Genomic DNA, 25535 nt, shown 5'->3' on the forward strand with positions numbered 1-25535 from the left:
CACAGTCCCCTCTTGGATCATGTTATCTTCCTCAGGTTCTTTCACTCCTCATGAGATATTTATCCTATCTCATGCAAATTTCATCACTGTTGTCTTTCCTAAACTCAAGAGCTCCATAACTGGGTCATGACCACAAGAGAATACTTCTGGAACTAATAGCAATCACTCAAACACAGAAAGAGATTCTATTTAAAAATTCAACACCCCAGTATATCTTACTTAAAAACAAAAACAAAACAACAACAAAAACTGGGCTAGCTAGTTTGGCCGAGTGGATAGAGTGTTGGCCTGTGGACTGAAGGGTCCCAGGTTCGATTCCAGTCAAGAGCACATGCCTGAGTTGCGGGCTCGATCCCCAGTATGGGCATGCAGGAGGCAGCCAATCAATGAGTTTCTCTCATCATTGATGATTCTATCTCCCTCTCCCTCTTCCTTTCTCTCTGAAGTCAATAAAAAAATATTTTTTAAAAAACAACAACATAAAAAAACAACTAGTAAAATAGGTCCTTCCAATTGACATATCAATAAAAACGAATTCTTGGCCCCCAGGTAGGGGTGGGAAGGCAACTGTTCACTGTTGGGGCAAACAGGAGGTTTCACTGCTAGACTTGAAAGAGGAAGGGGACGGGAGAGGAAAGCCCCTTCCAGTCTGCAGGAGACGGTGGCCTCCAAAGGTGTGGCTGAAAAGTCAGCGAAGCTGTGGCATAGGCTTCGGAGCTGCTGAGTCAGGCCCAGTGACAAAGTCCAGTCTGGTGGTAAGCCTGGGGCTCAGAGTCATATGGGACGTGGTCATCCTGAAGAGGGTTCCTTCCCCAAGTTCAATCCCACAACCGGACTTCCCAGGAACTCCCAACTGGAGATAACTAGAGCTAAACCTAATGGAAGGAAAACAAACACCAATGCAAGCTCACTTGATGGCAGCTGTCTTGCTCTGGGGCTTCCAAAACAGAACTGCTCCCAACCTGGTGTACCTCCGGGGACAGGGCGGACAGAACTGCAGATCCACAAACAAAGGCCACAGGTAGACTAGGATGTGAGAAGCCTGACTTCTAGAGTCAAGCTCATTCTCAAGGGCACACAGTGGTCATGACAGAAAATCCTGCTTTTCCTTGCCCTGTCTGACAACATCGCAGGGAAAGGTGGAAGCAGCCCAGAAAAAGCTAATTCTGACCAACTTGATAACAATGGAAAAAGCCAAAAGCTACAGCAGCATGGTTACCTCATTTTGCCATCTTTCTTACCAAAAGATTGTCCCAGACCCCAACGGCACCTTGGCGATAGAGCCCGGCACACAGACGGTGCTCCAGTTGCCTAGTTACAACATCCTCTCTGTCAGGGCTTATATTGCAGAGACTCAGGGAATATGATGACTTGATGGAAATGTAACTCCTTTGGCCCATTGATATAAAAGGGGAATCTGAAGCTCTTTTCCTGAATCCTGTCAGCACTGTTCTTGTCAACGGCCATGTTTGGTTGTTAGTGGGATAAGCACTTAGTAAGCATGCCCCCTGACCTCCAAATTCCACACAATCTGTGTCTCTGCAGCACACACAATGTGGCGATGTGCTGGGTAGAAGTGCAAGGCCCGGCCATCTGAGTCCACCTTCTTCTTCCCCATATCCCTCCTCCCAATAGCACAGAGGCTGGTACCTATTGGGGCTGAGCAAAGCCAACTAAGCTATACCTCCATAAAAAGTCAGCTGTTGCTGCCTTCTTCCACACCTGAGAAAAAAACATTTCAGAATAAGCTCTATAGATTGCAGCATTTTCTAAAGAAAAACTCAGAAAAATATTTGTATAGAAACAGGCTCAAAGGATAATCTAACATTTAACATCTGGCAACAACTCTGAACTTCTAGCTTATGTCTAACTTTATTATTTTTTATTCTCTTCTCTTCATTCGAGATAACCTGATAATAGAGGGCTGCATAATCTATCCAAACATTTGGGCATTTAATCTTCCAAAGGAGGCAGCTCTAAGGAGCTCCCACATGCCAACAAGAAAAATTGCATCCACCAAAAACACATTTGATGTTCTGTGTCTAGGCCCCCAGGACAGGTAAGCTTATCAGCCTCAGTAATCCATAACTGGCACCTGAGAGCTTCCGAACCTCAAGCAAGACATCACCCACGTTACATACGTAAGGCCCTCGACACCAACGATACTTTTACCAGGTTTTCTGCAGCACAGTTGACGGATTTTTACGAAGAATGAATTAGAATTAAACCTGGCTAGAGATGAGCAACAGTGGACCTATGTTTATATTATCCTCTCCCACAAAGGGCAGTACTGCAGAATTGGTTAACCCCCACCCCCATTTAAGTAAGTGATTTTGACTACAGTGTGCCTTCAGCTTGGAGAGGAGAGGTAAGAATTTGTAAAATAACTATCAAAGATCAAGAAAATACATGGGTACCAAACATGTGGGCATGAGGTCTGCAGATCAGATAAGCACTGTGACGAACTCCTGCTTGAAATCCTGACTGGCAGAAATGGGAGTGTTATGAAGGGAAATGCTTTAAAAGTTCGGGGGTTGGGGAGGCTGCTGAGATACAAGGACCAACACAAAGACCCACCCGAGAGAGGGCAGCGCTAAAGCGTCAGAACGTAAGCGGGGGCGCTGCGAAAGGGACTCAGGGCCGCTGTCTAGGCTTCTCAAAAGAGGACCCGATAGATAAACATTCTCCTGTTCCCTTCCAAATATTCTGTTATGCAGAAATACTCACTCCTGCACAGGGCTCCCTCCGGTCTTTCTTCCCCCACGCCTCTTTTCCTTTTTTAAAATTTCCTTAAAGTTTATCATTTAATAGAGCATTAACTTGATAAATGTTCTCTGCCAATAGAAACAACTGCTTAGATCTTGCTTAAAGAGATTCAACACCCTTTTAACATTATACCTCACAGCACAGAAGGCATGAACGAGTTCTATTTGTGTGGTTATATGTACACATGTGTGAATAGATATGTATATATATATATTTGTATATATAATGGCTAACATGTAACATTCTATGCTTCTGATAATCAGGGTTGCATTCAAGATGACAATTCACACCTTTGGAAAAAAGGAAACCAATCAGCTTCCACGACTGTTTCTGTCCTACACTAAAGCCAAGATGACAACTGGTGAGACAGTAATTACTGACGAATCTACTGAGAGCATGGGGGCAGCACACGGAACGCGCTGCCTCCCACTTTGGGTTTCTTTTCTTACAAGAGAGTCATCACTCTTCAGGGTGACGCTTCAGATCTGGATTTCCTTCCCAAATTTTATTTAAGGGATTAAAGGAGCAACTTAAAAGTTAAAGATTGAGATAAGATTACCCTGCCTAGAGATATGCTAGTATAATGAATAAAATCTTTATCCCAAATAAAAATTATAATTTACAAATAGAAAATGTTTTGTTTTTAAATAGGAAATAGTCAGAGATTCCTGCTATGGTATGGTTAGCCCTTTTCTGTGCGGAAGAAAGGGTGTCTGTTCTGGATGATTTATGGACAGCACATTGGAAGAACCTCTCCAGGGGAGAGTAAACCCTGTTGGTGACGCTGCTGCCACCACCGGGGCGGGGAGGGCAGTGGGTGTGGGCAGGTGGAGATGGTGTGTACAGACACAAATATTTATAGTTTTGTAAACTCTAAAGAGGAAAGAGAACACTCTTTATTACAACTGGGGTAAAAAAACAGCCCCCTATCTAAAATGGAAAATTCCCATCTGCTATAGACAGAAGGGGATAAACACCAACTAGAGTTCAATAGAACTCACTCCTCAGGAAGTCCAGTTTTGATGCAAGAGCTCTCGTCTGTGTCCTCTGAAGCAGCATATCCCCAAAGTGGAGTAGCTGTCCATCCAGAGCCAGTCTTGGTTTATCAGTGGGATCAAATGTTTTGTTTGGACCTTAGTATTTGCATGTTTTCCTAAAGGACCAGAGGGCCGAAGTGGGATTTTTTTTAAACTGGCAGATGAATCCCTGAAAAAATTCATTCTGAAAATGTCCTATTGTACACCGTGCGCTTCTACCAGACAGACAGACAGTGGGTCTCTACATACTGACCCACTGGGCTCATTTCTCACTCATACAACTAACAACTGCAGTGCTTTCAACAAGAGAAAACAATAATAAAAATAGCAATAATTAAAAAGGTAATCTACATTATTAACTTCCTTTGGGTATATTACAGTGGTATTTTCTGTACATGGCCCAGAACTAAGTTCCCTATGTACACAGAGACACGCGGGGAAATCATCGACCTCGGGAGTCTTCGCCTTATGCCCTGAAAGACAAGGTTCCTTCTTCAATTGAGAGTGTCTCTCCTCACTGCTGTTCTGAAGTAGCAACATTCTGTAAACCTGGTGGGGTTGGGGGAAGGGCGGGGACAGGAGAGCGGGGACATTTCCTTCTGTCTCCTCCCACAGTCTGTCTAGTCATCAAGGCCGTCAGCAGCTGCTGTTTTTGAATTCACCATTCTCCGTGATGGAAAGCTTGGTGGGGTTGGTGGGAGAGAGGCCATTTCGGACCTGCATGCTGTACCGCTCCTTCACCTGGGTCAGTGCGCTCATCAGTCTGGTGTTGGCCGAATCCAGGGACACGATCCGTTTTTCCTACAACACACCAATCATGGCTTTATTCCGGCTCCACACAGGAAATCACACCGTAATACTCTTTAGAGTGACTGTTCTAACGCTTTCTATCACACTGCTGCACGCATGATGCTTTCCGGATCAATGGAACGTCTCTGCCTCTTTCTGCACACCGAGTCCAACGGGTTTGTGCTCATTTTCTCTTTTTGTCCTGTCAGCATAGCAGGATGTGTTATTAATAATCCCTCAGGACACTAAGATACCATGGTAAGGTGACACCACGTGTTACTTCAGACTGTGCAACACAGGGTCAAGCTGCCTGACTGTATTAAGTGCTTTTGGTCAAATTTAAAACATGGACATTAGATGGCAAAGAAAGAAGCACCAGAGGTTTCATTTCACAGAGAAGTGCAAGTGATCTGTGGGTCCTTAGCCCCCAAAGAGGGCACATCAGTCGTATTTGCAGAGAACTCACATTGTGCTCAAGATAAAAACAACACATGGTGGCAGTTTATAGTCACCAACAAAGTGAGGATGCAACACGCAAGAGGGGGGAAAGCAGCCAAAAGCTCAGACCAGGGAGTTACTTGGATACAGGTAGGGAGGTGTGGCCGAGGGGGGTGCCGTAAACATAACACATGAAAACAAACAGAGAACACAAGCTCCTGGACTCATTCCAGCTCAGAGTTACTCCAGGAAAGCTACCCGACATGGAGAGTGCTTTCATTTTAGTTTTGAGTCTCTGAAAAACAACACACGCTTTAGAACCAATATTTTGGAGCTAAAGGGTGTTGAATACACACACATTAAAAAAAAAAAGAAAGAAAGAAAACCTGAGGGGTGAAAAAAAGGGGGGAAAAAACCAACTCAAGAAAAGTAGGGCCATCTAAATTAAAAAAAAAAAATCACCCCATCAAAATATCAGTCTTAGAAAGATTAGGCGAGAAGCCTAATACTAGCTTCAGCAGCGAGGTAAATCATTCCAGAAGTTAATGCCAAGAAGAGCTGGCTTTGCCTATGCCCATGAAATTAAAAAGAAAATGGCACATGAGGAACAATCCCCAAAGCCAAAAGGAGCTTTCCTACCCCAGAAACTTCTGCATTTATGGGGAAAAGCATGGTAAGGTGAGTCATGGTCAGGCTTGGAGAGGAGAGGAGGACTGAGGCTTTGGCGCTGCTCCTTGCTGTTGAAGCCCAGCAACACAGGGCCCACGGGGGCTCTGTGGGGAACTCACTGCAGCGGATACAGAGTAAAGATCACTGCCCAGGGAGTGTGTGTGTGTGATGGGAGGGTGGTTTAGGTAAAAGCACAGACACAGCATCAAATGATGCTTCCCTACTCTGGGGTGGGGCAGGGACCTGTAAGGCAGCAGTGTGGTGGTCATAGTTTCAAAAGTATAAAAACCAAAACCCAGCTCATGCTTACTATCATTAAAAAAAATTCTTCCTTTCCCTGATGGAGAACTCAGGTGGTAAAATACCCAAAATCAGCATTATTAACTAACCACTAATCAATATGCTTTTGACATTGGAAGGTGAGTATCTTGTTGGAAGGATAAGCAAAACTCAAAGAAGGAAAGATCCATGAGGCTTTAAAAAAATGATAATAATTAAAAAAAATTGGAATTTACTGGGATAATAAGTATAGATCTTTTCCAAGTCAGTCGGTAAGGATTGGCCCATGGTTTATCAGAAAATAAGGCCTGGGAGCCAAATCTGATGTTTTAGCCTATGGATCCCTACACAGAAAAACATAATTTCTTGAAATAATGAAAAAAAAATTCAACATTAGGCTAATCTATAAGACCCCAATACTAAGGAATATTCATTATACTAGCACATCTCTAGGATTTTCCAGGCTTATAAAAAAATTAGGCATTATAAAACATTATCTGATTCTTAAAGGGTTACAAAGAGATTAAGAATGATTGTAATTATTTATTGACTATGAGAGTAACAACAGAAGCCAAACAATCCCTCTCCCCCAAACCGATAAAGGTTTTTAAGTGGAAAAACTCCCTTTTGTAATTCCCTTCACTGCCAACTTCTCAAAATAAAACAAAAAGTAAAAGAAAAAAAAATCAAATAGGGACTTTTGAAGTTCACGTTTAGTTGACAAAAGATGCTCTGACATTGCGATTCTGCCTGGATTGAAAGACAGAACAATCTGGTCCAGGCCTGACAGGAAGGATGTCAAGGGTGGGGAGTCAGGAGCTGGAATGTGTAGGAGGCCAGTGCACTGGGCCAGGGCTGGGAACTGCTCGGTTAGAGAACGACAGGGTTTACTTGCCTGTTTGAATAATCTCATCTCCATTTAGGACCTGTAATTTAACACAGTGGAGGTATCACTTGCAACAGTACCTAGGCAGCTGCTTGCTTCTCAGAAGAGGAAGCCCTTCTCTGTTCTCCATCTGAGTCACATGGAGTGATCCTGGAGGGGGGTGAAAGGTGGCACAGTCCCTGGACTGATGTTTGAGGAAATGGTCCCTTAGTACCATCACCAGGCTCCCCATGGCCATGCTACAAGGTCCAGGACGGTGGACCTGCCCTCACCGATGGAGTGCTCATCCTCCCCCTTCCAGTTAGTAAGCGGCTGGCCCAGGCTGGCCTTGTGGCTGAACTGACTCTAGGAGATGGAGAGGCTGAATTCAGGGACAAGCATGTCCTGTGGGACACAGGGCTGCTGAGAGAGATGAAAACCAATTCACTGAGCATCCGGCATAGCATTTTGGGAAATGCTGGGCTCAACTCCCGTGTAAGGTAAGATACTATATTCATTTCAGAAATGTTTTTTCTACTAGTGGCACCAAGCTATTCATTACAAAGGGTACCAAAGGCTTTTCACAGTCTCTTCCTATAATAATATTTTAATGTATCAGTAAGACAACATCTGGGACTGGGAAACCTACCTTTTAAGGAGAATATAATTTTTCAAAAACTGACTTTAGTGTTTGATTTGTGCTGTGCATGGTGCAGTGGTTTCCACATGTGCTCTAGTAGATTTTCCCAGTATTCTTTGGGGATCCACACTGGGCATCTGGTAGAAAATGTACTATACAGTAAGGCCTATGTTGGAATCGGTAATTGATTATATTTAGCTAGCTTTGGTGTCATGCAACCTATTATTGTTGAGTGCTCAGTAGGAGCAGCTGGAAACTGATCTATAAAAGGTGCCTCTGGTTTCACCAAAGTAGTCCATGGAATCAAACCATTTAAACACCACTGTCTTGAGGGAAGGACACAAAATATTATCTAATTGAGCTAGACCACACGTCTGGTACTTTGAGGGTAATATTTCTTCCATTCCTGAACAGTGCCACACTCCTGGTTAACAGACAGAAAGTCCTTGTTTTCCAGAGCATTGAGCCCTGATAAATCCAATTCCCTCTCTTGCTTTCACCTTCTATCTTAGGGCTCCTGCTGCATACCCAGTCATCTTGCCCTACATGTCAAAACAGGGGCTGGGGTGGGCTAACAATGAGAAGCTGATGATGAAGCTGTGTTGATGAACAACCGAGAAAAGGGCAATCCTGCATGCAGAGCCACCACTATGACACAGCCATGCTCCCTCTGCTTCAGGCCAACACAATCTCAGGCCAGCTGAAATTATTAAAATGGTCTGTTGTATCTTATTGGAACCAAAAGCTCTCCTGGTGTGGTTATTAGAACTTTCCCTACTTTATACTGCCATATCGAAAATTCCAAAGTGAAAACTTGTCAACACTAGTTTTCCTGACTAAATTGCCCTCTTTCTCCAGGCTGTTTCTCTTAAGCCTGCGGGATGAGTTTTTATAGTACACAGCAAGATGGCCTTGTCTCCACTACCCTTCCCTCACTCACCCTGGAGACACCTGAAAGTTTTTGTTTTTAAAGGACCATGTAAGATAATTACAATAGAAGTTTCTTCTGCTACTTAGGAGGTCTAAATATCCAGAAACTACAGAGTTTAAGGGTCCAAAATATTTTGGGAACTATGCTGACGAGAGCATCACTAGACTTCCAGGTCAGGAGTCTCTGAAGGAGTACAAGGCCCATGGAGCATTCTTCCCATGGCTGTGCTTTCAGCTTCACCCCCAGTGTCTTTAAAAAAACAACCCCCACCCCAGCACCTAGACTGGAGGTGGCAAGGGCATGTTTCAGAACAATGGGGGCTCCAACACAGACTGACTGCTGGCTGACGTGCAGAGAAGGGAGCAGAACATGAAGTCCTTGCTCCCAATTTTATTTTACAGCTGACGGATATGGTATGTACTTAAGGGTGAGAAATGCACACCTGGCTGGGTTGTCTTCAGGCAGGTGACACATTCAGTGGGGTAGATCAGACAGTCTCAAAACCGCACCCGCCTTTTGTGATTTGTTTCGTTCTAAGACATACGACTATATGTTGCACTGATAAAATGAAAAAGAATTAAGAAACATTTTCTGCCTGCTGGATTTTGTTCTGAACATTGATGTGTTGCTGTGAGATACTCTTGGCAGTCATCACACCATTCTTGTCACAGGTATAGAGTGAGCAAAGGCCCAGACTGATTTCAACAATCGAAAGAGGCTCTCTAAGCACAGCCAACAACCAAGCAAATTCCAAGCATCAATGCCAAGCCTTGAAACAAAGGAATAAGGAAGGGTACCTTTGACAACCTTGTCTCTCCCCTACAGTTGGGGCTAGAGGTTGATGGCACAGTGGACGTGACTGACAAGACCGTGAACATCACAGCCAAGCAATGGTCAGTGGAGGTCACAAGCCAGACACATGCAATTACTTTTCACAGCTATTCCCTTAGAGAACGCCCTACTTTCCATAAGGGAAGAAGTAAACCCCATCATGCACTAGGTTGAGATCTGTTAAGCAACTGTACTAAGCACGCTAATACTTTGCTGGGTTAACAGACTTGTCACTAGTAAAAGAAAGGAGAAGTGAGAGATCATATTGAAATCTTCAAAAGGTAATGCTGAGAATTTTCCAGTGACCCATTTTCCAGGACATGCCTTGGCATGCACAAGGGACGGGAAGTCAGGAAATAACAGTTATTATAAACAAGTGCCTTCTACCAGATTCTGCGCCTGCTTACCTGTGCATCGATTATTTTCTGCTTTGCATCAATAACTGCTTGCATCTCAGCATGATCCTTCTTCAATTCCTCCTCCACAGCCATTAGCCTAAAAAATAGCAGGAAGGACATTTCAGCATCTTCAAAAGAGGGCTAGATAATGAGCGCAGAGGACAAGAAATCCAAACTCATCCTAGTTCAATATTTCCACTCATCCCAATCAGAGATCTGAAACCGTGTGCTCTTTCTTCTTTCCTACCTTGGAAGACACCCAACGTTAATTTCTCTCCCTGTGTCTAGGTCACTCACATTTTTATTTCCTCTGGGACAGTATTTCCATGATCACTTCTTCCCTCAGATCCCTCAGCACAACTCACTTCATCTTAAAATATCAAACCAGTCAACAAAAACCCAAAAATTTCCTCTTAATCTCAAGTTACCCTGTGACAGCTGTCCTTTCTGTTCCCTGCACAGGTGGGTCCTCAAAGAGGACTCTATACTTAGTGGGTCTAGTTTCTTTCTCATCCACCATTTACATGTCACCCCACTGATGTTTAAATTCCACCAAACTGCCCTCAGTAAGACTGTACAGCTGAAACAGCAGAACTCTTCTGTCTTCAGTTTACCTGACCTTCCACAGCTTTTGACAAGATAGAAGCACAGTGGTTATTGAGCATGGACTCTGGAGCTTGAGCCTGGCTTCAAATCTTGGTTGCACTGTTAGGTGACCTTGGGCAAGTGTCTTAATCTGTTGCTCGTTTCTTTATTTGTAAAACGAGCATAGTAATAATGCCTTCCTCAGACATTGGCATTAAACAAATTATTATTAACAGATTAAACAATCTGTAAAGGAAAATGAGCCAGGCCCATAGTAAGTGCTATGTGAGTGTTGGGTAAAATTAACCCTCCCTTAGCCTCCCTTGACATCCTTGGCACTCTCTTCTCTTGGTTCTCTGGCCCTAACCAAGAGAAACTTCCTTCCCTGTTTTTGGAAACTTTTGTGAAAAACTAAGTTAGTTTTGGACACTGAATACTTAGGTTTTTAAAACCCACTTCTCCTCTAAGGCCTCTTAAGTGCATCATGAAGTTTTTATTTTTCCTAATTGTTACGATGAAAGAAAACAAACTACCTCTATCTTCAAAGGAAGTGCACAGAGGTCGCCCACTTGGAAAATTTAAGAGACAGGACCAGTCATCACCTTTGTACTAAGTACCATGAGCATACGCAGAGTCTGCAAGTGGCACTGTTGCCGTTCCTTGAGGAGTCTCTGGCTCCTCTTTCCACCTCTTTGTGTGCCTGGCTACCCACCACCACTGCCAGGTGACCCTGTAACCTGCTAATGATGCTCTTCATCTGGCTGTCCTTCTCTTCCTGCTGCCGGCGCAACCGCTCCTCGCTGTCCTCCAGCCGGGCCTTGTACTCCAGCAACAGCTTCTGCATCTGCTGCTCCTGCACCAGCAGCCGGCGCTCATACTCCTCTAGCCTCCGGCTGGACACTCGCAGGCGCTCCTTCAGTTTAGTGATTTCCTGCTCATACTAGAGGACAGAAAAAGGAGTTACACAAGTTGTAGAATCAGTGATTTGCTTTTGAAAAAAGAAACCTGAGGCAAGGTAGCTAGATACCATCCGAACTGCCATCCCACCTATTGCTGATGTTCTTGAAAATTATCAACAGGCACAAATGGGAATGGAGCTCTGCCCTCCTCCTAAAATTACATTTATATTGTTAACTTGGCATTCTAAATCTATATATTAATGCGTCTCTCTCCACATTAAACTACCAGCTCCTGCAAGCCGCATCCAATCTGTGATGGCATCAAATAGGAGTAGGAAAATAAAATGATCAAGCACTTAGAAGCCTGACAAATCACTTAAAATGAGCCAAAAGCCAGTTGTCGACAAGAGAAAGGTTCTGTCATTGCCTGTACTGTAGGAATCTCGGACCGAGCTTGGCTCATCGTTCCTTCACTCTACTAGAATCAGCCCTGTAGAGAACACCCAACATTTCTATAATGTTAAGCACTACTAAATAAGTAACTAGAAATTTATGGCAGAGTAGACTTTTGCTTCTTTCTCCCCAACTAGAAAAGTATAAAATATTCAGGTCACAAGGATTAAGCCAAAGGCCTACAAGTTCTTTAGGGCTGATGGATACTGCCTCTTGGCCCTTTTTCACGATGTGGTTCACCTGTCCAATTTAGTTCTCCCTTCTCAACACATAGGTCTGTTTTCTCGCAAAAGCTTTATGTAAGTAAAGCTTTATATAATTCAATTGGTTACACGACCCTTTCTTGTACTGAAGTTGCTGGGTGTGGGGTTTGAGTACACTGGAATGTCAAATTTCTAGGCAAGGTGAGAAGCATAAGCTTTGTTATAGATGGTCTACATAAATTCATTAGGAATTAGTGATAAATCTGTACAATAATTTGTAGAATGCAATCTATTTTCACATAATGTTTCATTTAATTGACAGACAATTAGCTTCTTTAACAACATGGTCCTAAATGATGATTTAATCCAGAAGGTCAAAGATGACAATTTTTAGGACAGTTTGAAGAGGAAGACTGCATCAATGAGCATGTTTAGGATCATGCTGATAGGTAAGCAGAAGCTAGGTGTCTGGTTCTTAGTCAAATAAGATAATGCCATACATGGTGTCAAGTTCTTGTTTGATAATTTTTTTCCATGTCAACTTAAAAAAAATAATAAAACAAAACTGAGTCAATAGATATCTTTTTTAAAAATCATCTATAAAACCAGAAGTTCTTTATCTAGAAAAGACAAAAAGAAAAAACAAAAACAAAATCATTACCAAGACAGAGAAAGAAAGTCTAACCTAAGGGAAATTTTGGCCTTGAATGAAGAATACCAACCAGTTTATAGAAACACTATAAGTGCCTAAAATTATTAGAAACTTACAGCAGAGTAGTCTCCAAATTAAGGTAACCTACATAAAAAGAAAATAGAGCTGGTGCCCTCCACCCCAGCTTGATGGACCTTTCCTGCATATGTCCACATAAGGACACTACTAGTTATTATTCATAGATATGTATATGATGGCTAACATAAGAGGTGGAGCTGAAACTGGGGAGGGGCAGAGCAGGTCCTTGGCTAGACAACCCTTTTGTGGCCTATCACTGTGGGGCAATACGTCAATAAAGACAGACTTGGTTCTACCTTCTCAGCATGCTTGGCTTCATCTTGATTTTGCTCAGTTTCTTCCACATCCTCTTCATACTGCCCATTGTTCAGAACCCAGGCTGCTGTCCTCTCTACTGGGGACATTGTGGCAGAGTCCACAGGTGACTGAACCTGCATCAGAAATACTTATTACCATCTCCCAAGACAGCTCATCCACTAGTTATATTTCACAAAGAGAACTATTGTTGGAAGACATAACTATGATCCCTGTTTTCTACTATTCAGTAGTAGTTTGAGCTAAAGTAGGCACTAAAACTAATAACAACTTCACTGTTTGGACTTATTACATCAAGGCAGCTAATTCAATAGCTTTCTGCTTTAATATATTTTTTTTATTGATTTTTTACAGAGAGGAAGGGAGAGAGATAGAGAGTTAGAAACATCGATGAGAGAGAAACATCGATCAGCTGCCTCCTGCACACCCCCTACTGGGGATGTGCCCGCAACCCAGGTACATGCCCTTGACCGGAATCGAACCCGGGACCCCTCAGTCCGAAGGCCGACGCTCTATCCACTGAGCCAAACCGGTTTCAGCGCTTTCTGCTTTATACAAGTTAACAAGATGTTGCTTGAATAAACTTTCTTTCCCCGTGATTTGTTATGGTGTTGAGTGCCTCTAAATGTACTGTAAACTAACAATACTCCTAAGAACACACTAAGGAGAAACTTTAGCTCCTAAAAACGTATTAAAAACAGCAGTTCTTTACGGTAATCTCAGCTTCAACTGTTAAATGAGAAGCCAAAAAAATAAAAGTGGTTTCATTCCATTGGTGATGGTGGTAGCTACCCTATCTCCAGAATTAACAATGTCCAATGAACTATGAGAGATTGTACAATGGGAACTGGGCATTCAGGTCTATTCCTATTTTATTGGTTGAATCTGATTTTCAACCACTTCCTAATATATCCTAGCACTTTGTGTGGCATATGGTAGGTAGTAAATAACTGTTGAAAAAATAAGTGACCAATATTAACTATGCCTTATATTCATGATAAAACTTTTACACAATTATAAAGAGATGGAAAAGTAATATTGAACAAATAAAAATTAGTTATTGTGTTAGACTGGAAGAAAATAGAGGTGATTTTTGTTTCAAAATTATTTTCTTGTTGTAATATATTCTTCATATTAAAAAAACTATATACTGTTTATATTTTTTTCTATTGGTCTTATGTGTGCTGGTCTTATTTCCTAATTAGACTGTCAATATTTGAGGCATGGCAGCATATCATATAGTTTTTTGTGTGATTTTTTTTTTGAATGGTAGTGACTATATAATTGTACAAAGCTGCTTGTTGAAACATTATTTATTAATACTCTAGACAGAATTCATTACTATAATTTATTACTAAGGGAAAGATACTGTTTTTCCTCTAATCCTCCTTTTATTAATAAACTACACTTTATTACTATATGTAGTGCAGCAAAGGCTATTCCCCAATAATTGTTCCATCTTCTTCATAAGCTGGATATATAGCAGAACTTATTACCTCCAGTTTATAGACAAAGATATCGAAAGAGAGGTTGGTAAGAGATTCAGATCCCACTTTGCTTCGCTGTAGCCTCGAGAAGAGCTTTTACAGCCACTGACTTTCAACAGGGGATCATTAAAGAAAATGAAGGATGAAAAAACAACAAAAAGTAAAGGAGTAGGAATTCCTACTCCCTCTTGAGATAAAGCTGTATAGGGTTTCTCTGGGAACAATCATAATACTTTAGGGCAAAAGAGCCTGAGGAGCAGTTTCGCTGACCCTATAATTACTCATAGCCTGGCTATGCTGAGGACAATTGAGAACGGGCAGCTCCCTGGTACCTTGCTAGTATTTACTATGTATAAATGAGACTTGTTGGTTTCAGCTTCTCCACAGTCTGAAATGGTCAGGTTCCCATCAATGAATAACAACACTTCTGCTATCAGCACCAAAGATGGGTGGACTAAATCACTAAGTAAATGCTGAGAGTGCTTGAAGAGGTTGGTTTAGGGGAGGGTCAACAAATCCAAATGTGAAAACTGTATCATTCCAATAGGCTGGCCAAATACCAATTTTAAGAGCTTCTTCAAATTTGAACTTCTAAGTTTAGGTAACATGCTATATCTGAACAACTCAGACATTGCAGATAAAGTGTATTATGCATACAGAATACATGATGCATGAAAAACAAAATGAAGAGAAAAATGAAAAAAAAAATCCACGCAGAGGCTGAAAAGGGACAAAAATTAAAGTTTCCTGGAAAAATAATTCCCTCTGTAGATTGTTTTACTGGAATTTTATTTCCTTCCTACTCAGTAGATGGAGGAGACCGAGGCTAGTTACAGTGCCAACAATGGCCACTCCTTTGTGCATAGATATAAATGGAATTTGCACAGGACAAAGCCACTGATAATTGCAGACGCCTACAGAACAATCCCCACAAAGAAGTCCTCTAGTTTTGGGGAGAGAAGAATTCTCTAACACAATTTGCAATTATAATATGTAAAGGAATTTGCCTGAAAAATGCGCTGATTATATAGAATTTCAGAGGCTTCATGGGAGTAAGATGAGAAGAGCAAGCAAGAAACAGAAAGGAATTTAAAAAAATAACATAAATTCGAAAGAATGAACCATCTGCCTAGAAAAAGCCAGCGTAGAAAAACCAGAAACTTGAGCAATCAAAATATAGTGATTTATGGTTTAACTGATATGAGGTGGCAGTACCAGCAAAGGCATAAGCAAAGGTGACTATTTAAAGCTATGCTAGGACATCTCACTGTGGCTATGCCTCACTTTATGGCAATATAATATAGACATTCTTCAATGCATTAATGGCTGTGACAAAATTTTAAATTGGTTGTTTGGAGACTGTATACATTTACCACTGCCCATCAATCACCCATAGAAACATGTACTGAGTGCTTATGTGATAGGTGTTATATTTTCCTATAGCACAAACATTGTTACTGACAATTGAAGAATCTGTCTGAGTCATGGGCCCTGGGAATTGATGACTAAAGGAGAAATGGGTGAGCATTCCTCTCTTCTGTCCAGGGCTGGGCCAACATCCATTGTCAACCTCAAAAGTAAGTAGACGTCCTTCTGTGTCCTGTCCCTCTCTTCCAATCTGATATTTTTCTCTTCTCCTTATTTCATTCTCAGGGTGCTCATGGGTAAGCCCCCTAGTAGCTGTTTGCCTCCACAAAATATTCCATCTCTAAAATTACTTACCTTTCTTCTCTTGACTCAATAAACACTTTAATACTCTGAAAGGAGTTGATCTCAACTGGAAGCTGGCATAAAAGCAATGTGTGGAAACTAATTCACAATAAGGTGTGAATAACTGATAGCCTCCTAACTAGCAAATTAAATGTGTATATATGAGATATAGCTATATGAGCAATTAATAAGCATTTTCATTTAAAGAAAAGGAAAACAATGTATATTATTGTATTATCTACACTAATAAAAGAGAAACATGGAAATTTGTGTCACTCTGCTATGCCCACCAGCCAATCAGGATGAGTATGCAAATTAACCCAACAAAGATGGCGGTTAATTTGCATACACAGGCACGGAGTGAAGACTGAAGGCTCCGCCTGAGCGAAGACTGAAGGCGACTGAAGATGACTGAAGACTGAAGAGGCTTGGCTTCTCCACTGCAGCCGGAGCGAAGGCCTGGGTCCCGGGTGCCAGAGGAAAACTGGTGCTGGCAGCCAGGGGAAGGCAGGCCTATTGCACAAATCTCTTAGTGCAACGGGCCTCTAGTATTATATAATTTTGCTTTTCTTTAAATGAAAATGCTTATTAAATCAAATGAATTGGTAAATTTGGGAAAAATACAACAAAATAAAAATGAAAAATTTAAGATGGAAGAAAACCTTTATTTCTTAGGAAAGAATGGCTAACTAGGAGGTTTTGCCCAGGAAGTCAGCCACCAAAATCAGGTGGAGTTGGACATGTTTTCCATCCCTTCCTCTTTCTCTGTATCCAAAAATTCTGCAAATGTTCTAATTTTTTAAACAATAATAAACAATAGTTATCAAAGTAGGAGCAAGGACTCTGATCACGACAGAATAGAGACAGAAGCAGTCAAATTAGTAAAGGCTTACCTATAAAAATGCAAATATATTAAAGAGATACATTGGGGTTTTATTTTAGTTTCCCCTGACAAGTTATTTGGCTGACAAAGGCCTTTTTTAAATCACAAAGCGTCCTAGTATTTATAAAGTATGATTAGGTTCCAAAAAATTCAACAAATACAAAACTTTTCAGGAGAAAAATCTTTTTCAGATAAAAGTAAGAAATTCTCTCTCTCTCTCTCTCACACACACACACACACACACACACACATACACTTATACATATTCCTAAGGTTTTTAGTTTGTTTCAAAGAACAAAATATATATTGGTGCCTCTTGGAAAACCTTTTTATCAAGAAGAAAAGATTTTATCAGTCTTATATTAAAACTGGGTAGGACACTAGCTGGGCTTGTGCTTGTAAAGCAGGGATGGGGAACCTTTTTACTGCCAAGGGCTATTTGGATATTTATATCATTCACAGGCCATACAAAATTATCAACTTAAAAATTAGCCTACTATACTTGGTCAAACTTTTAATTAACTCACCCCTAATGCCTTGGCAGGGCCAGACCAAATGATTTTGCGGACCTTATAGGACCTGTGGGCCACAAATTCACCACGCCAGATGTAAAGAGAAATTATAAGGAAGTTGTAAATGTTTAGAATACTTGTCAACCACCTGTGTGTCTATTTCCTCCCCCTCTCCTTTACATTGCCACTATCGGTGTTCAGTTGTTTATTTTCCTAGTGATTTCCAGGAAAAGGCACAAGAGACTTGATATTTCCAGAGGGAGCTGGAGGATGGAGTAGGGAGTAGTTATATTAAACTCTTGGCTCAGAATACAAAACTTTATTTTGGAAGCATAAGAAAAAATATTTAGGGAGAATTAATATCCAGGTCCCCAAATACTTTCTGGTTGATTTGGCCTATAGATTCCACAGTTTAAGTGTGTAATTATTCATTCAACATAACGGATCTGTTCTCAGTGCCGAGTGAAGGGAAGGCAAGGCCCCTGCGTGGTTGTTACAGTGTCCTCAGGGTGATGAGTTAAGCTACATTCTGTTGCCTCACCTCACTAGAAGCCTCCCAAACCTTTTATTTCCTCTTACCATTTAAAGGTGGCAGAAATATTTTTAAGTGGAGACCTTGTTAGCAATGGGGTTTCCCAATGATTTCGACACAAAGACCGAGGAAACAGTTGGACCAGGTAGAAGCCAGGTCATCCAGCATTCGCCCTACCTGCTGTGTCTGCTGTCTCTGGATTGCTCTCACTTTGGGAACAGGGCTCTCTCTGGAGGAAGAGGACTGCTGCCGGGACCGGCTTCCATTCTGCACAGGCTCGGCCACCAGGGCTGCCGAGGCCACCGACATGCTCCCTGTGCTCCGTAAGGAAGCACTGTGTGGCAGGGACGGCGCGGCTTTAGCTCGGGCACCCAATCCGGCTTGGTCCATTTTTCGGATTTGCGCCTGCCCAGTACTATTTTGCCGGGGCAGAGCAAGAGGTATGTGTCTGTCTGGCATAGTGTGCCGCCTGGAGAAGTCCTCACTCTGAGTGCTACGTTTGCTGAAGTCTTCCATGCTGCTATTGCTGGGTCCACTGAGTTTGAAGTCTTCACTGTTACTTTGGCTTCTGGAACTGGCAGTGCTTAGGTTCTCCAAACTGGAATCCACGGAGGCCTTTGGCATTGCTGGGATTGGGTTACTGAGGTGATAGACAGGGTTCTGGAATGACAAGGGCTGGAGGCTGCCTGGCTGGTTCAAGGCTGGGTGCAGGGGCCTTCTGACTTGGGGTGCACTCTGGGGTGTGCTTTGGGTTTCCCGCAGCTGCTTGATGCTGGCGACCTGGGTTATGGAAAGCTGACTTCCGGTCAAGCGCAGAGGCACATCGAGCATGACGGACGCATGCTCCACTTGAGCAGCGTGCGTGTCCTGGAGGTCCATGAGGGAGATGCTCCGCCCATTAGGAAGGCTACCTTCCTTTTCATCCTTCTCAGAATAAGTCATGCTCTGGGAGGAGGCTTGCTGAACCAGCAATAATGTTTTCCCCCTGAAATAGCTATCTGTGTTGTCCTGGCTTGGAGACTTTAGTTTATGCAAATCACTGTAGAAACAGAAAGGACCCTTAATTACTCTTGAGACACATTCAACATAGTTAAGATTCCTCAATTCAGGCATATGAACTCTTCTGAAGGCTCACAGGCCCAATGCAGATGTTTACATCTAAGCTCAGATTTCATCCTTACGATTCTCAAAATAAAATCCAACATTTTTAGTTTTTCTCCAAAGGTGGGGAATAATACTGTGTATACCACTCCATCACTGTCTTCCATTTTTACTAGCATTCCAACCATTTTCTAGTTTGACTTTAAGCCCTCCCAAGGTATCCCAATTCATATTTAATTTGTTCAAGAGGAGACGCTCTAAGTGCACAACCCAAGGGCCCATGCCAAAGGCACAAATCTTGCCAACACAAAGAAAACAAAGTCTAAGCATCAATACTGTGTCCACTGTGTAGCTGAAACAGCCAGTTATAAAATGTTTTTAACTGAGGTTCTCCTGATTTTTGAGTGCTACTATATATGAAAATGTCAATTTCATAGAGCTCTTAAGTCTTCCATTAAGCAGGACATAGTTTTTTTAATGCATTTGTTAAATATAACTTTACAATATCATTCTAGAAAATAAATATCCTAGATCTTGTGTATTATTATGACAAACAATTGGCTTTATCTCAGATCAGATGATTATTTCCAATTGCTCAAGACTTTAAAGTTGGTAAATTCAACACATAAATTAAATAGATTTTCACCAAATCTCTAAACATTTTATCTCTGGGACAGTACTTCAAATTCTCTTTCATACCTGTCAGTAGGGTCTTCAAATATTTTCTGCAGCCCAGAGGAGAGGCTTCCACTGACATTGGGACTGGAGTTATGCTCAGTGAAGCGTCTCAGCTGCTGTTGTATTGGCGTAGGGTTAGTCAGAGACTTGGTGATATCAGCAAGAACCCGAGGGAGAGGTCCCAGTTTTGCCACAGTCGCCTGTAGGAAGGAATTTTCACCCTAATTGGATAATAAGCATTGCGACATCCACCACAGATTGTTTTGGGGACCATGAGGTCCAATGATGAAGGGGTGTAGGTTGGAGGGGAGGGTAGGTGTTTGCATGTGAGATTGGCAGGTTCATAATGCATTGTTATGGAGCAGCGGAACCATGGCGTCGAGATGGATGGAGGACGCGAAACAAGGTGCAGCAGGCATCGAGGAAAGAAAGGAAATAGAAATTAGGATTATGCAAATAAAAATTAAAAGACATGCTCAAAACAACCAAAATATTGCCATTCCAACTAAAATAGGCATGCAAAGCAAACAAAATCTTTGGAAGGCTAGTAAATCAAGTTGGGGGAGGGGGGAGATGAAGGACCAAATACCTTCTAACCAAAAGGCTAGTGTGATGAAACTTCCAAAGAAAAGGGATTATGTGAGGAAAGAAATGCATGCCACATACAAGAAAGTGTTGCATGCAGGGGTCCAAAACACTCCAGGACACACAGTTGACACTGCTATCAACTATGCCATTTAATCTTGGGAACCTGGACTTATTGCCAACTAGGTTGGCATAAGCATGACAATTTAAAAAAAAACAAAAACCCAGAAAACTCAGGTAAACTTTTTCTATAAAATATGTCTAAACGTACTCCTGGTTCCCAGGACCAAACAGAGATTAAAAAAAAGGAGAAAGTGTATTTACACAGCAAAGCCTGTTAAAAAGACCTTGACCCTGAATAAATGAGGCTTATTTCACAAGAAAACTGTATCTGCATCTCACTGATACAGTTACTCAACAAAGAATAACTTTTTTAGAACTTGTTTTATCCATTTCAATCATTTTTTTCTTTGGGGAATTCTTATTCTCACGGCGTTTTATAGGGCTGCTCAACTGTTAGGCAGTTTTACACGGTTGCCTATGGGTCTTCTTTGGTTTTTCAACAACCAAGAGATTCTTCAATCCTGCTCAAATAGGTAGACTGCCTGCTCAAATGTCACCTGGAGGATGCCTTCTTGAACCATGATTCATAGTCAAGGGATTTACCCTCAGCACAGCTGCAATTTAAAGTCCAGCTGGCATTTCTACAAGTATAGAAGGGGTCCTGAAGAATAAGCAACAGTTTATTATTTCACAATGTTTAAAGCAGCAGTGGATACCCTACCATTTACATTTCCTCAGGAAAATGGTCTTTATTAATAGGTTTTACACCCCTCCAATATTATTGGAACATTTTTAAGGATAATAGAAAAATGAAGGAAAACAAACAAATTCTCATCACAGAAAAATAACTTTGTCTTTTGAAGTTATTCTAACATACCACACCAACATATTTATAAAGTACCTGTAGTAAAGAAAAGCACCAATAAATAATTATTGTGATAAATCTAACCTATGTCTGTTAAGACTATTCTCCATTACAAAACCTATTCCTCTTTGCAAAATCCCAGAAGGAAGAAAATGATTGGTATGGTATATATCTAGTTATTAATATGAAATTCTTATTTAGATTTAATAATAAAATTCTTAGCTTATAGTCAGAAAATAAATAATTAAGAATTATAATTGTTTCTGGATTCTTAATTTACATCTATGGAGAAAAAACCACCAGGATTTTCAGATCGCACATAACTCTGTAGTACTAACAGTTATATTAGGCCCTCTGACTAGAATAACAACAAAAACATTCTCAAGGATAAAGCTGATTAAACATGATAGTCCACCCTTATATTTTGAAGTCCACCCTTTTGTTAAAAATTGCTGTATGAGGCTTCATGTCATCCTACTGCACATGAATAAGGCTACATACACTAATAATAGATATTAGTTTCTAGGCAAGTTTTTAAATATGTTATATATACTGTACTTATTTATTTATAGAAATATATACTCCATTAATGCAGATAATTACTTGAAAAATAGATAAGTAATTTCATGGCTTTCTAGAATTTCCTGGTTTGTAGGGTGTATATTTCACTCAGAAATGACAACCATTTATTCTAAGATATATAGGACAAAAGGTTGCTTTCATTTAACAGAAAGGTGAGTGCTATCACCCTGTGGATGCTCTGCAGAATTCAGGTACATTCAAGTTCTCTACCTCCCTTCTCCCTTTTCTATTCCAGCCTACTTTACCTTATCAAGTTGGGAAACTACTTCCCACAGTAAGGAATGCAAAACTGAAAGCTCCCGGCCCAGGTCAATGTAACCATCAAAGCCTGGGGTATTTGAGATGGTGTCTGGATTAGAGATCTCCAAAAGAAAGCGCTTCATTCCACCCCACTCATGTTCTAAAAAATCATTCATGAATGCCATGTATTCTTCTTTGTTACCAAATCTAAAGGGGAGGGAGAGAAAATGAGAAAGAACATATTCAGGAAAAGAGAGGTGATCATTTTGAGTTGACTGTATACAGAGCTATAAATTTTTATTTTTATTTTGGGGAGGCAAGTGACCAATTTTGTTTACCTATAATAATAAAAGGGTAATATGCTAATTAGACCGGATGTCTTCTGGACGTCCTTCCTGATGAAGCCAGGGCCGAAGGGAAGCCAGCCTGGGTCCTGGGTGCCTGCAGGCGGCTGGAGGAGGGAAGCTGCCCCAGTCCCCAGTGCCGAAGGGAAGCTGGTGCCGGCAGACAGGGGAAGGAAGGCCTACTCTTGCACAAATTTTCATGCATTGGGCCTCTAGTTATTTATAAGTGATAAATGCTAAGACATACTTTCTTAATATTAATACTCAAAACTTCTGAATATCTATTTTCTATTGTGTAAAGCTAAAACTCATTTTTCTTGTATTTAAAGCTCTCTGTAACATAACCTTCATTTACCTACCAAATGTTCATCAGTATAAACCTTCAATATAATTCACTTCTTCAAGTTTCCCAAATACATATACTCTTTTTCTTCTCCAAGCCTTTGCTCATGTTATATATTTCTACTAGAGAAGAACTTGCTCTCTTCTTTGCCTATCTAGATTCTAGCTACCTTCGGGGCCTAGTTTAAGTCCATAAAACTTGTTCCCAAATAAGCCAGAAATAATTTTTACTAAAATTAGCTCAAATATGGGTAAATATGTATGTTTTTGCATTGGGTTACCTATAGGGTACTCAGAGTTAAAGTAGTGCACTTAAAAAGTAACTATTTAAGCCAGGAAACAATCTGTCTCATCGAAGTTCTAGTTTTTTCCTTCAGTACATTGCTAATAGAATCTTGTCTTTAAGCTTCACTATTGAGTGAGTCTGTTCTGATCAATTCTGTCAGTGTGAAGTTTCTTTCAGTGATTCCATAAAATTATTTTCTATAAATTATAAAAATTACACAAACTGAGAAAAATTTAAAAACAATGAAAAGTAGAAAAAAAAGTGTGGATGCACTATCACCTGAATTTATCTACTGTTTACATTCATGTGTATTTCCTCCAACTGCTTTCCAATGTCCTTTAAAAAAGCTTTAAATCTACCAAAAATTGAAAAAATATGCCTCATCTTAAAAATTAAAAAAAAAACAATGAAAAGTAGAAAAAAAGTGTGGATGCACTATCACCTGAATTTATCTACTGTTTACATTCATGTGTATTTCCTCCAACTGCTTTCCAATGTCCTTTAAAAAAGCTTTAAATCTACCAAAAATTGAAAAAATATGCCTCATCTACATTAACCAAGTGTTAACATTTTGCCAAGTTTGCGCAGGCTCGTGCTCTCTCTCTCTATACACACACACACACACATATATGTAAGTATATACTTTGAATAAGGAATATCTCTTACATAAACCAATGTCATTATCACAATAAAATTTTTAAAATTAAATTTCACCAATTGTCCGCAAATGGACTTTTATATACTTTTTTCCAATTCAGGTCTAAATAAGATTCAAGCATTGCATCTAGTAATTTTAAATCTAAAACAGTCCCCTTCCATCTTTTCCAGTTTTCATGACATTGACTTGTTTAAAGGGGCCAGGCCAACTGTCTTAGACAATGTAACTGGAGAATTTGTCTGATTGTTCTTCCCAACTGTTTATACTAAAGTTTTTGTGTTTTTAAACTGCTGGAATAATAGCATATGCACCATTTAATATCCTTTTTTCCCCCTAAAGTTTTTAATAGCCCTTTTCATTTAATATAATTATATCTTCATCATTTTCCATATTATTGGCTATTCTTTGAAAACACTGTTTATAGTGGCTGCAAATGTTCTGAATGCATGTACCCTAGATTACTTAACCACTCCTCTATAAAATGAATATTTAAGTTGTTTCCAATTTTTTTGTTATCCTATATAATAAAGAGGCAATATGCAAATTAACCCTCATGCCCTCACAAGATGGCTGCCTACAACCAGGCCGGCAGGGGGATTAGTGAGGGACAACCACACGAATGAACAGCAGGCTGCATGGGGCATCCAGGCTGGCAAGGGGACCATGTGGGGTGACCAGGCTGGTGGTGGTGGGGGGAGCGGGGGCAGTTAGGAGCGACCAGGCTGGCAGGGAGGGGGCAGTTAGGGGTGACCAGGCTAGCAGGGGGAGGGGGGCAGTTAGGGGCGACCAGGCAGGCCAGTGGTCCAGGATTGTGAAAGGGATATCTGACTGCTGGTTTAGGCCCAATCCCGAAACCAGCAGTCGGACATCCCCCGAGGGGTCCTGGATTGGAGAGGGTGCAGGCTGGGTTGAGGGGACCTCGCCCCGTGCATGAATTTGTGCACCGAGCCTCTAGTTTATAATAACACCACAACAAAAGTCTTACAACATGAGTGACGAGGATCCCTATCACCACCCAAATTTTAGATCTCATATATTTTTTTAAACAATGTTTTGTAAAAAGGGGTTATGGTAGCAACACGTACTTGGCAAAGTTAGCCAGGTTCTGAATGACCTTGGCAATCAGAGTCAGAGTCCGAGACGTGCGGTCATCAGGATACTCCTGCATAAGGTTGAACAGACTGGGAGACATGATGGCTGGGCACAGGAAACGCAGGAACAACGAGGCACTGATGAGCCGTTCACTGATGTCGTGCTTCCCGCGGTTCAAGCACTGCTGCTTCCATGATGCAAACACCTCTTTCAGTTCACGAGGGAAAACACTGGGGAAGGAAAAAAGATCAAAATCTCTAAATACGCAAGGAAAGTGCAAGCGATCTCACTCTGGCCCAACACACCTCCGCTCTAGAGCCAGGCAACGAGGGCCTAGTGGAGGCCTTAAATGGTTTGTGGCTGAGAGGTGGTGGAAAATTCACAGAAGCCCAGATGGAGACTAGAAACCCAAAGCTGTAAAACTCAGGAATTAGTATAAATTTAGTTTTGCAAAGTGGGAAAATGGCATGAGGCTCCTGACTATACCATCTGGTTTAATCAAGATCACCATAATCTCTCTAAAGACTGTTCATCCAAAATCTTCCAAAATCTTACCAATTGCTGGGGTTGGAGCAATGATCAAAAATAACTAATGCATCTTTTTAACACCAAGTAAATATTTTAGAAACCAATTAGAGAATGTGGTGGTAATTTTGTACACAAACATTGTATTTATGTATATAGTTCAGAAATTCTTGGGCTCACAATGGAGGTTTAGATTTTAGACAGGAATGTATTAGGGAAACT

General features: G+C 41.1%; 1 protein-coding gene across 6 annotated transcripts in view; it reads right to left on the reverse strand.

Annotated features, from left to right (window-relative positions):
- Positions 1-433: 433 nt before the first annotated feature.
- The window catches only part of RASAL2 (RAS protein activator like 2), a 168568-nt gene continuing 143466 nt past the window's right edge, over positions 434-25535 (reverse strand). For 4 of the 6 annotated variants that reach the window (XM_014528352.1, XM_014528356.1, XM_014528354.1 and 1 more), the window contains 9 exons: positions 24782-25018; positions 22072-22273; positions 19753-19952; positions 18130-18991; positions 12810-12944; positions 10966-11168; positions 9653-9740; positions 6874-6904; positions 434-4604 (listed from right to left, as the gene is read on the reverse strand). In XM_014528352.1, the coding sequence (XP_014383838.1) occupies positions 4462-4604; positions 6874-6904; positions 9653-9740; positions 10966-11168; positions 12810-12944; positions 18130-18991; positions 19753-19952; positions 22072-22273; positions 24782-25018 (2101 nt within the window). In that variant the 3' untranslated portion in view covers positions 434-4461. The remainder of the gene's footprint in view (positions 4605-6873; positions 6905-9652; positions 9741-10965; positions 11169-12809; positions 12945-18129; positions 18992-19752; positions 19953-22071; positions 22274-24781; positions 25019-25535) is intronic. The other 2 variants (XM_014528353.1, XM_005880263.2) reach the window with 2 other exon arrangements.

This window comes from Myotis brandtii, unplaced genomic scaffold, assembly GCF_000412655.1.
Source record: "Myotis brandtii unplaced genomic scaffold, ASM41265v1 scaffold630, whole genome shotgun sequence".
Lineage (NCBI taxonomy): Eukaryota > Metazoa > Chordata > Mammalia > Chiroptera > Vespertilionidae > Myotis > Myotis brandtii.